Source organism: Theropithecus gelada, chromosome X (assembly GCF_003255815.1).
Source record: "Theropithecus gelada isolate Dixy chromosome X, Tgel_1.0, whole genome shotgun sequence".
Lineage (NCBI taxonomy): Eukaryota > Metazoa > Chordata > Mammalia > Primates > Cercopithecidae > Theropithecus > Theropithecus gelada.
The window spans coordinates 99,053,936-99,066,122 of record NC_037689.1 but is presented as its reverse complement, the minus strand read 5'-3'; the positions used below and the strand labels follow the sequence as shown (position 1 = coordinate 99,066,122).

Sequence of the window (12,187 nt, the reverse complement as noted above, 5' to 3'; positions counted from 1 at the left end):
TGGCCCAGTTGGTCTCAACTCCTGACCTCAAAGTGATCCACCCGCCTTGGACTCCCAAAGTGCTGGGATTATAGGCTTGAGCCACTGCACCCAGCCTATTTTTTTAATTTTTTGTAGACAGGCCATGTTGTCCAGGTGGTCTTGAACTCCTGGACATAAGCAGTCCTCCCACGTTGGCCTCTCAAAGTGCTAGGATTACAGGTTTGAGCCACTGTGCCCGGTCAGTCATGTTTCTTTTCTTTTTTTTTTTTTTGAGACGGAGTCTTGCTCTGTCACCCAGGCTGGAGTGCAGTGGCCGGATCTCAGCTCACTGCAAGCTCCGCCTCCCGGGTTCACGCCATTCTCCTGCCTCAGCCTCCCGAGTAGCTGGGACTACAGGCACCCGCCACCACGCCCGGCTAATTTTTTTTTGTATTTTAGTAGAGATGGGGTTTCACCATGTTAGCCAGGATGGTCTCGATCTCCTGACCTCGTGATCTGCCCCTCTCGGCCTCCCAAAGTGCTGGGATTACAGGCTTGAGCCACCGCGCCCGGCCTAATCATGTTTCTTATATCACTGTATTTGTCTGCAAGGGCTGCGATTACAAAATACGGCAGACTGAGTGGCTTAAAGAAATTTATTTCCTCCTTGTCTGAAAGCTAAAAGTCTAAGATCAGAGTCTCTGCTGGTTTGGTTTCTGCTGAGGCCTCTCTCCTTGGCTTGTATAGACACCTTCTTGCTGTGTCACATGGTTTTTTTCTTTGTGTACCCAACCTTGGTGTCTCTGTGTGTCCACATTTTCTCTTACAAAGACAGCAGGCATGGTGCGGTGGCTCACACCTGTAATCCCAGCACTTTGGGAGGCCAAGGCGGGAGGATCACCTGAAGTCAGGAGTTCGCGACCAGCCTGGCCAACATGGTGAAACCTTGTGTCTACTAAAAATACAAAAATTAGCAAGGCTAGGTGATGGGCATCTGTGATCCCAGCTACTCAGGAGGCTGAGGCAGGAGAATTGCTTGAACCCGGGAGGCGGAGGTTGCAGTAAGCCGAGACCATGCGACTGCACTCCAGTCTGAGCAACAGAGTGAGACTCCGTCTCAAAAAAAAAAAAAAAGACATCAGTGAGATTGGATTAAGGCCTGCCTTAACTGCCTCATTTTAACTAAATCACCTCTTTAAAGGCCCTGTCTCAAAATATAGACACATTTTGAGTACTGGTGGTTAAGGCTTCAACATAGGAGTTTTTGGGGGACACAGTGTAGCCGCAAACCATCACCTAGCATGAATAATCAGCTGTGAAACTTGCTAGTTTTGCTTGTGTAATAATTCGGTTCTCTTCCTAGTACTATGAAGTATTCCTTCGACAGTCTCCATTGGAGCCCTGCCTTGTATTTCATGAAGGTGGATACTGGCGTGAGCTCATAGTCCGCACCAATAGCCAAGGGCACACAATGGCTATCATCACTTTCCATCCCCAGAAATTAAGTCAGGTGAGCCTCACAAGATGTTAAGCAACCATCACTTTTACTACTACTATTACTGTAATTGTTTTTTTTGAAGTTTCAGGGCATATAGCAGAAACTGTACATCCACAGAGTATTTGTGTTGACTGGGGAGAGGAGTTAGAGATGAGGAGAAGATGGCAAGGATACTATTTAACCATACTGCTCGCATAATCAAACCACAGAGACTGTAGCTAGGCTATGTGAGAACTCCCAAGTAATTTCACAAGAACTTTGCCCATGGTAGTAGTTGCTCTTCCAAATCCAAATGCCAGTTCACAATAGAGACTGCAATGTCAGAGAATTTCATAACCCAAATAGTACTTTACATTTGTCATGCACTTGGTGCTTTCAAACATACCTGTGTTAAAACATTCCTATACTTATATGATCATCTCAACAAACTTGTAAGGTAGGCAGGAGGAGAGAGATTGTCACCCTCATTTTACACCTGAGGAAATGGAGGCATAGAAATACCCAAGGTTAAAGAATCAGTAAATAGCAAAGCTAGGATTTGAACCTAGGCCCTTTGACGCCTGGTGTTTTTGACCCTATTGTTCCTACACGGTTTATTGGCAGTATATCCTGGTATCAAGCTAATACTTAGGCTCTCTGTAGTTATGTAAGAATTTTATTTTTTATTTTTATTTTTTGAGACAGTGTCTTGCTCTGTTGCCCAGATTGGAGTGCAATGGTGCAATCATAGCTCACTGTGGCCTCAAACTCCTGGGCTCAAGCAGTCTTCCTACCTCAGCCTCTTAAGTAACTGGGACTACAGGCATACATCACCACACCTGGCTAATTTTTTTTATTTTTATTTTTGAGACAGTCTCGCTTCTTCGCCCAGGTTGGAGTGCAATGGCATGATCTCAGTTCACTGCAACCTCCGCCTCCCTGGTTCAAGCAGTTCTCCTGACTCAGTCTCCCAAGTAGCTGGGATTACAGGCACGTGCCAGCACACCTGGCTAATTTTTGTATTTTTAGTAGAGACGGAGTTTCACCATGTTGGCCAGGCTGGTCTTGAACTCCTGACCTCAACTGATCTGCCTGCCTTGGCCTTCCAAAGTGCTGGGATTACAGGTGTGAACCACCACTCCTAGCCTTTTTGATTGCTTGTAGAGACAGGATCTTGCTATGTCACCTACGCTTGTCTTACACTCCTGGGCTCAAGCAGTCCTCCTACCTCAGCCTCTCAAAGTGCTGGGATTATAGGCATGAACCATCATGTCTGACCTGCTTTATGTTAAGTGTTATTTATAATAAGATTTGTGAAATGTCTTCGTGTCTGATTACTGCAGGGCTGATTACTATAGAGCTTAGAGAGAAAATTTGTTAGAGATGAGTCTTTGCTTAACTACCAATTTTGTGGTCTGGGCAGGAGGAGCTCCATGTTCAGAAGGAGACTGTAAAGGAATTTTTCATCAGAGGTCCTGGAGCAGCCTGTGACTTGACCTCACTTTACTTCCAGGAAAGGTAAACCTGGGACAGCCAAATAGGCTGATGGCTTGCCAGACTCTTGGTTTATGGATTGCCGATGCAGGGTTGCTGATTGATGGTGGAGGATATTGGCTAAATGGTTCTGGCCCTTGTACACCAGCCGGGTCTGGGAACACAGGCCAGAATGTAGATGTGAGAGTGTCCACATGGACTTTCATCCCCTGACGGGGAAACCCTTGCAGAGCTCTCAGGGCCATGGCAGGGACTGTGTCTCCTAGCTGAGATGCTGGGGCCTCCCTGTCTACCCAACCACTAGTGATGTGATGGTCTGCCATTTCAAGATGCTTTCTTTTTATTTTTTTTCTTTTTTTTTCTGAGACTGAGTCTCGCTCTGTTACCCAGGCTGGAGGACAGTAGTGCAATCTTGGCTCACTGCAACCTCCACCTCCTGAGTTCAAGTGATTCTACTACTGCAGCCTCCTGAGTAGCTGGGATTAAAGGCATGTACCACCACACCTGGCTGATTTTTGGATTTTCAGTAGAGACGGGGTTTCACCATGTTGGCCAGGCTGGTCTCAAACTTCTGACCTTAGGTGATCCCCCCGCCTCGGCCTCCCAAAGTGCTGGGATTACAGGTGTGAGCCACCACGTGCAGCTCAAGATGCTTTCTTCTTTTATTCTTTTCCAGTACCATGACCCGTTGTAGCCATCAGCAGTCTCCCTATCAGCTTCTGTTTGGGGAACCCTACATCTTTGAAGAACTTCTGAGCTTGAAGATCCGCATCTCTCCAGATGCCTTTTTCCAGATTAACACTGCTGGTGCAGAGATGCTGTATCGGACTGTGGGGGAGCTGACTGGAGTGAACTCTGACACCATCCTTCTTGACATCTGCTGTGGAACTGGCAAGTGGAAGCCCAGGGCAGAATCTGCATGCTGCTCAGCTCCCAGGGCCCTTGTAGCTTGCAGAGGTGGTCGGGGAGAGGTAGTGGTGGTGCAGGCGTAATCTTATTGGTCTAAAACCCTAAAATTGCAGCCAAGTGTGGTTGCTCATGCCTGTTATCTCAACACTTTGTGAGGCAAGGCAGGAGGATTGGTTGAGCCCAGGAGTTAGAGACCAGCCTGGGCAACATAGTGAGACCCCATCTCTACAAAAAAATCAAAAATTAGCTGGGCATAGTGGCATGAGCCTGTAGTCTTAGCTACTCGGGGGGCTGAGACAGGAGGATTGCTTTAGCCCGGGAAGTCGAGGCTGCAGTGAACTGTGTGCCATTGCACTCCAGCCTTGGCTACAGAGTGAGACCCTGTTTAAAACAAACAAACAAACAAACAAACAAAAAAAGACAAAACAAAAAACAAACAAACTACCACACCCAAACCCTAAAATGCTGCCTCCTCCTTCTTCTCTTTTACTTCTTCAGGTGTGATTGGCCTCTCTCTGGCTCAGCATACATCTCAGGTCCTCGGGATTGAATTGGTGGAGCAGGCAGTGGAGGATGCAAGATGGACTGCAGCCTTCAATGGTACACAGTTTACAGTCTGTGTAGAAATTAAGGGATGCAGTTGTTTCCGTGCTATGGAAAGAATTGTGTGGGAAAGGACAACTACTGTATCCCTGACCCACAGGGAGGAAGGGAGGGAATTCTGGAGTGGTCAGAATGGTTTTCTGGAATAGATCCTCATGGTTTTCTGGAATAAGTACCAATATCTAACGCTTTTCCTATCCAGAAGAGGAGCCTAAGGGAAGGTACATGTCTAGTGATAGGAAGAAAAGTTGCAAAACTTTGGACAGAATAGAAGAATCTCCTTGACATTAGACTCATGAGGCCTTATAGCATAATACAATAGGTTTCAAACCTATATTTTAAGCAACAAAATCTTTTCTTCAAACACAGTCTTCTGTCAAACTGCAATATAGAAAATAGATCATCTTGCTCCCACTACTTCACCTCCAGAATGCTCCTGAGGCATTTGGTGAAAATGTCTGATATGGCAGGAAGAGCACTTGAGCAAAAGTCAAGATTCTCGTCTTGGTATAGGTCCTTGCATGCTATGTGAGTTGTAAAGTTGTAAAATAGCAGGCATGGTGGCTCACACCTGTAATTCCAGCACTTTGGGAGGCTGAGGCGGGTGGATCACAAGGTCAGGAGTTCAAGACCAGCCTGGCCAAGATGGTAAAACCCTGTCTCTACTAAAAATACAAAAATTAGCCGGTCGTGGTGGCAGGCGCCTATAATCCAAGCTACTTGGGAGGGTGAGGCAGAGAATTGCTTGAACCTTGGAGGTGGAGGTTGTAGTGTGCCGAGATCGCGCCACTGCACTCCAGTCTGGGCAACAGAGCGAGACTCCATCGCAAGAGAAAAAAAAGTGTAAACACTAGTTGCTCAAGCTGAAAGGCTTACTGAGATATTCTAAGGGAAAGTACTTTGGAAAAAATGAAGCGAGTCTGTCCAAAAGCACTTCTTTCCTTGTTACTTGGAGTGATGCTAGATCCAAAGGGAAGATGGCAGAGCCCTTGGCTCCTGTGCATTTCTGTGAAGCTGAAGCTTTCCCCCACTGCTGGGCTTGAGTTATGTCATGTGGGCCTGTCTTCCATAGGCATCACCAACTCTGAATTTCACACTGGTCGAGCAGAGAAGATTTTGCCAGGGCTACTAAAGTCAAAGGAAGATGGACAGTCAGTTGTTGCTGTGGTGAACCCAGCCCGTGCCGGACTGCGTAAGGATGAACAGCTATTTTGATGTTCCCAGTATTATCCACCAACTTTGGTTCTTCTTTTCCACACCATGCTATGGGTACTTTCAGTGGGCTGGCTCTGAACCTGTTTCCCCTCTATTTCTAATCAATCCTGAGTTCTGGTCAGTTGGAGGTTTGTGATAACAGAGACCATAGTAGTTAATTATACTAATAGCAAGGTATTTCTTCCTTCAGATTACAAGGTGATTCAAGCCATTCGAAACTGCAGGGCCATCCGCACGCTAGTTTTTGTTTCCTGCAAGCTCCATGGTGAATCCGCTAGGAATGTCATTGAGTAAGTCTTGACTTCTGTTTAAAATTTTTTGTTCTGATTATCAAAGTCATTCATGCTTATCGTGCACACAGTTGGAAAGTGATTTGAGCTTTCAAGTCATGAGAAGTGTAAAGAAACAGAAACCAAAAAAAAAAAATACCACCTTCAAGACTCAATTACAGGGCTGGGTCAGGAATGAGGCAAGTCAAGTACTTAGTTTGGGTGCAAAATTTAAGAATGTGTCAGCCGGGTGTGGTGGCTCACGCCTGTAATCCTAGCACTTTAGGAGGCCGAGATGGGTGGATTGCCTGAGCTCAGGAGTTCAAGACTAGCCTGGGCAACGCAGTGAAACCCCATGTCTACTATAAAAATACAGAAAATTAGCCAGGCATGGTTTGTGTGCCTGTAATCCCAGCTACTTGGGAGGTTGAGACAGGAGAATCGCTTGAACCCGGGAGTGTTAGGATTACAGGTGTGAGCCACCATGCTCAGCCTTCATGACATTTTCCAATTAGTTATTGCCAATCTGGTGTACAGCTACCTTACTCTATTATTAGTTTTATTCATTTTTTAGTTGGTTCTCACATTGTTGTGGCAGCTGACCATATGATCACCATGTATAAAAATAATTCTGTCCCTCTCCTTCTAATACTCATTTCCTTTTGCTTATTATATTGGATAAGAAAATGTTCCATTGTAGATGTGATAGGGAATATTTTTGTTGTGTTTTTGATTATAATGGGACAATGCTATCTAAACTACAGTCTTGTGTCACATAATAACATTTCAGTCAACAATGGACTGCATATATGATGTTGGTCCCATAAGATTATAATGGAGCTGACCGGGCACGATGGCTCACGCCTGTAATCCCAGCACTTCAGAAGGCTGAGGCGGGAGGGTCACTTGAGGTCAGGAGTTTAAGACCAGCCTGGCCAACATAGTGAAACCCCATCTCTACTAAAATACAAAAATTAGCCGGGTGTGGTGGTCATGCGTGCCTGTAATCCCAGCTATTTGGGAGACTGAGGCAGGAGAATCGCTTGAATCCAGGAGGCAGAGGTTGCAATGAGACAAGATTGTGCCACTGCACTCCAGCCTGGGTGATAGAGCAAGACTCCGTCTCAAAAAAAAAAAAAAAAAAAAAATTATAATGGAGCTGAAAAATTCCTATGGCCTAGTGACATCATAGCTGTTGTAACGTTTTAGCACATGGGTTACTTACATGTTTGTGGTCATGCTGGTGTAAACAAATTTATTGTGCTGTCAGTAGGTTTGTTTACACCAGCATCAGCACTTATAAAATTAAGTACGTGTAGTTATCTATAGTACATAATACTTGATAATAAATGACTGTGTTACTGGTTTATATACTTACTATACTGTACTTTTATTATTTTAGCAGATAGTCCTTCTTATTTTTTTAAAGTTAACTGTAAAACAGCCTCAGGCAGATCCTTCAGGAGGTATTCCAGAAGAAGGCATTGTTATCACAGGAGATAACAGCTCCATGTATGTTATTGCCCCTGAAGACCTTCTAGTGGGACGAGATGTGGAGGTACAAAACAGTGATATTGATGATCCTGTCCCAGGCTAGAGTACAGTGGTGTGATCTCAGCTCACTGCAACCTCTATCTCCTGGGCTTAAGCCATCTTCCCGCCTCAGCCTCCTGAGTAGCTGGCACTACAGGTGTGAGCCACCATGCCCAGCTAGTTTTTGTGTTTTTTGTAGAGACAGGGTTTTGTCATGTGGCCCCAGCTGGTCTCGAACTCCTGAGCTCAAGCAATCCTCTCACCTCAGCCTTCCAAAGTGCTGGGATTTCAGGCATGAGCCAGCATGTCTGGACCTTAGTTTATTTATTTTTTATTTTTTGGTAAAGACAGAGTCTCGCTATGCTGCCCAGGCTGGTATTGAATTCCTGGTTTCAAGTGATCCTCTGGCCTCAGCCCCCAGAGTAGCTAGAAATACAGGCATGTACTACCACACCCAACTAATTTTAAAATCAGTTAAAATTAAAATTTTGTAGAGATGGAGTCTCACGATGCTGTCCAGGTTGACCAGTTTTTCTACTATATTTTTACAGTACTTTTTAATGTTTAGATACATAAATACTTACCACTGTGTTACAGTTGTCTACAGTATTCAGTACAGTAACATGCTGTACAGATTTGTAGCTGAGGAGAAATAGGCTATAGCGTATAGCCTAGATGTGTAGTAGGCTCTGTCATCTAGGTATGTGTAAGTATGCTCTATTATGTTCACACAATGAAGAAATTGCCTAACAATGCAATTTTCAGAATGTACCCCCATTGTTAAGTGATGCATGACTGTATTGAATGTTATCCAGGCAAACAAATACTCTTCTACTTTGCTGGTTTGGATGTAAAGTGGTTACAACCCTTTTTAGAACAGTTTGGTGATTATGTATCTTAAGGCCTTATAAACATACAGGCTTTTCAGCTCCAACCCTTATTGAACCCTTATTCTGTGTCACATACTGGGAACACAGAAATGAATATTAAGCAGTGTTTACTTCATTTCTACCCTTAAAAAGATTATACTTCAGTAAGGAAGATGGTGAAGAAAAACAGTTATATTAAATAAGATAAATGCTGTATAAGAGAAACACAGGGGGCCTGTGGGAACACAGTGGAAGGGCCTCTATTTTAAGCAATTGTATTCCTGTGGGTTCTTCCTTTTATTCCTGGGAACTGATGCTATGTTCTGTTTCTACAGGCTGTGCTGTCCTCCAGACCCTGCTAAGAAGCTCTTAGGCGAGCCCTTTGTCCTACAGCAAGCTGTCCCTGTGGATTTGTTCCCCCACACCCCACACTGTGAGCTGGTGCTCCTCTTCACTCGATAAGCAGCCTCCTAGAAGACTGCAGGCTATTTGTTAAGGCTGAAGTTTCAGAAACTTTCAGGTTTGGCATATTGCTACATTGCAGACCCCGGGAGCATTACAGTGGAAACCAACCTTTGGTTTGTGAATAGGAAGAATGTAGTAGGCCTCTGGTCTGAGGCAGACTTTTTTTTTTTTTTTTTGAGATGGAGTCTCATTCTTGCCCAGGCTGAGTGTTGTGGCATGATCTTGGCTCACTGCAACCTCCGCCTCCCGGGTTCAAGTGATTCTCGTGCCTCAGCTTCCCCAGTAGCTAGGATTACAGGTGCGTGCCACCATGCCTGGCTAATTTTTGTATTTTTAGTAGAGACGGGGTTTTACCATGTTGGCCAGGCTGGTCCCAAACTCCTGACCTCAAGTGATCCACCCGCCTTGGCCTCCCAAAGTACTGGGATTATAAGCGTGAGCCACCGCACCCTCTCAAGGCAGACTTAACCTTAGTTTTCAGATTCCCTTTCAATCATGCCCGTTTGCTTGGGTTTGACCACCCCCCACTCCTGGTTCTGTACTGTTTCTTCCTATTGCTGTCAGCCTTGGTTTTAGTTTATAGTCTTGTCTCCTCCATTTGATTCTGCTTATGGTGTGGACAAATGACCTTTTTTTAGCAGCTGGTAATAATTTTACATTGACTGGAGCCTGTGCATTTGCTCAGAGATGCTACAATTTTTAGATATTTCTAAGACTTCTGGATTCATGAGGTAGTTAAGGATTAAAACCAGACACAGTCGAAGTTTTTTAAAGGAGAGTAAGCCATGAAGTGAATACCGGGTGACTGATCATTAGATGAGATTAATTCTTTCGGGTTTTCTTGGTTTTAACGCATCTCGAATGCCCCTTGAAAATGTAGTTATCACTGGTGGTGGGCACCTGTAATCCCAGCTATTTGGGAGGCTGAGGCAGGATAATTGCTTGAACCTGGGAGGTGGGGGTTGCAGTGACCCGAAATCACGCCACTGCACTCCAGCCTGGGTGACAGAGCAAGACACCATCTCAAAAAAAAGAAAAGAAAATGTAGTTGTCCCTAGGAGCAATAGCACCAATTAACTCTCACCAATGGAGGAAGAATTGGTTATTGGAGAGACCCTAAGGGAAAGGAGATTTTCAAAGAGACTGAATACCTATAACTGTGCTGTGTAGTGTGGAGGCAAAAGCTCCAAAATCTAATATAGCATAATAAACTGGATATTGAAAACTGACTATATTTAACATTCTCTAGTCCATGATTTCATCAACTCTGGAATTGTTCTTAGGTACTTGCCCAACAATTTAGATTATGTTTTGATAATCTAAAGGCCTAAGGATGTGTAACTTAGTAAGCGTTGTCTGATTCACAAAGTGATATCTGGTTAACTGGTATTTTTAATTCTTCTCAATCAAACATTCTAGAGAAGCCTCCTTCTTAGAAAAATATGGCTGTTAAACCTACTATATAATGTTTTCTATTCTTTTTTTAGATGGTGGGTCAGGTATAGCCAGAAGAGGAGACACAGGAGAGGCTCAGGAAAACAAAGTCTATTATGCTCACAGGTCCTAGAGACAGGAGACATATTATGCCACATAGGGCTACATGGGAAATACACCAGAGTAGGCAGGAGGCAGAAGACAGAAGAGGGGAAGGTTTAGGCCACTGCTGTTACTTGAGTTTCCTTGGGAAAGGCAATGCAGGGCAGAGTGAACAGTTTAGGATTGGCTACTTTGAATAAGGTATAGGGGTGCTCCCTAGTTGTCTGGTACCTGGCCATGGGGTGATTAGGACACTGGAATGTTGTCTCTTGAGGTGTCCGTGCCAGATAGAGGCAATATAGCTCTGAATTGGTTAGTTTGTATATCAAAGAACTCTTCCAGCTGAACCCTTGCTATCTCTAAGAATTATCTAGCCCAAGGAGGAGCAGCCAGAAAGATTTATTTTATTTTTATTTTTTGAGATGGAGCCTCACTCTGTCACACAGGATGGAGTGCAGTGGCGTGATCTCAGCTCACTGCAACCTCCGCCTCCCAGTTCAAGCGATTCCCCTGCCTCAGCCTCCTGAGTAGCTGGGATTACAGGTGCCCGCCGCCATGCCCAGCTAATTTTTGTATTTTTAGTAGAGACGGGGTTTCACCATGTTGGTCAGACTGGTCTCGAACTCTTGACCTCAGGTGATCCACCTGCCTCGGCCTCCCAAAGTGTTGGTTTATGGTAGTCGCATAAATTTTTTCATTTCCTTATTTTTTAATTTTATGCAATGAGTTATATTATTTTTATAACTGAAATTTTCAAAAAAGCATTTTTTCCCATTTATTCCCTGTATCAGCAAATGGCAATACCATCTCTATCAATCACTTAAGCCAGAAAACAGAGTTCCTTTTCATTCCTGTATCCAACTACCTATAAGATAACTTCCTCTTGGATATCTTCTAGATTCTTCAAACTCAATAATCTAATGTCGAATGCTTTCCATCTTTCCCCTAAACATGTTCTTCCTCCTCTATTCTCAGTCTTTATGAATATAACAATTTACTCAGTCACCCAAGCCAGAGCCTGGGAATGACTTCTGAGTCCTTCTCCTGTACTATTGGACCCATCCAATTTTTCACAAAGTCGCCATCCCTGCAGGCTTCCATCATCTCTCTCCAGATTATTGCTGCAATAGTCATCTTCCCAACTGTTGCTGCTTGTATTCACTCTTGCCCCAGTTCATTCTAGCACCATGGCACACACCTGAAATACCAGCTACTGTGGAGGCTGAGGCTGGAGGATTTCTTGAACCCAGGAGTTCAAGACCAGCCTGGACAATATAGCAAGATCCTATCTCTTAAGAAAAAATGCAAATCTCATGTTTCTCCATTACTTAAAATCTGTCATTGGCTTCCTGTTGCTTTTATTTTATTTAGTTAGTTATTTTGAGACAGGGTCTCAGTCTGTCACCCAGGCTAGAGTGCAGTGGTGCAATCTCAGCTCACTGCAACCTCCGCCTCCTGGGTTCAAGCAATTCTTGTGCCCCAGCCTCCCAAGTAGCTGGGATAACAGATGCGTGCCATCATGCCTGGCTCTTTTTTTTTTTTTTTTTTGTATTTTTAGTAGAGACAGGGTTTCACCTTGTTGACCAGGCTGGTCTCGAACTGCTGACCTCAAATGATCCACCCGCCTCGGCCTCCCAAAATGCTGGGATTACAGGCGTGAGCCACTGCACCCAGCCAACTTCCTATTGCTTTTCAAATAAAGTCCAACATTATTGATGAAGCTCAAAGGCCACTTCATAATCCGAAGAACTCCATTTCTCTAGATATATTGGATTCCTTTCCCTGAAAAGTAGAAAGTTCTTTCATTCTGGTCCTTTTCACATTCTGTTTCCTCAGCTTGGAGTATTCTTTTCCCT

The 12,187-nt window shown here is 44.3% G+C and overlaps 1 protein-coding gene across 2 annotated transcripts in view; it reads left to right on the top strand.

The window, feature by feature from the left end:
• The window catches only part of TRMT2B (tRNA methyltransferase 2 homolog B), a 40,484-nt gene extending 30,458 nt beyond the window's left edge, over positions 1–10,026 (top strand). For both annotated transcript variants that reach the window (XM_025373350.1, XM_025373349.1), the window contains 7 exons: positions 1,325–1,471; positions 2,862–2,956; positions 3,609–3,823; positions 4,340–4,441; positions 5,517–5,636; positions 5,850–5,949; positions 8,666–10,026. In XM_025373350.1, the coding sequence (XP_025229135.1) occupies positions 1,325–1,471; positions 2,862–2,956; positions 3,609–3,823; positions 4,340–4,441; positions 5,517–5,636; positions 5,850–5,949; positions 8,666–8,792 (906 nt within the window). In that variant the 3' untranslated portion in view covers positions 8,793–10,026. The remainder of the gene's footprint in view (positions 1–1,324; positions 1,472–2,861; positions 2,957–3,608; positions 3,824–4,339; positions 4,442–5,516; positions 5,637–5,849; positions 5,950–8,665) is intronic.
• Positions 10,027–12,187: the final 2,161 nt, after the last annotated feature.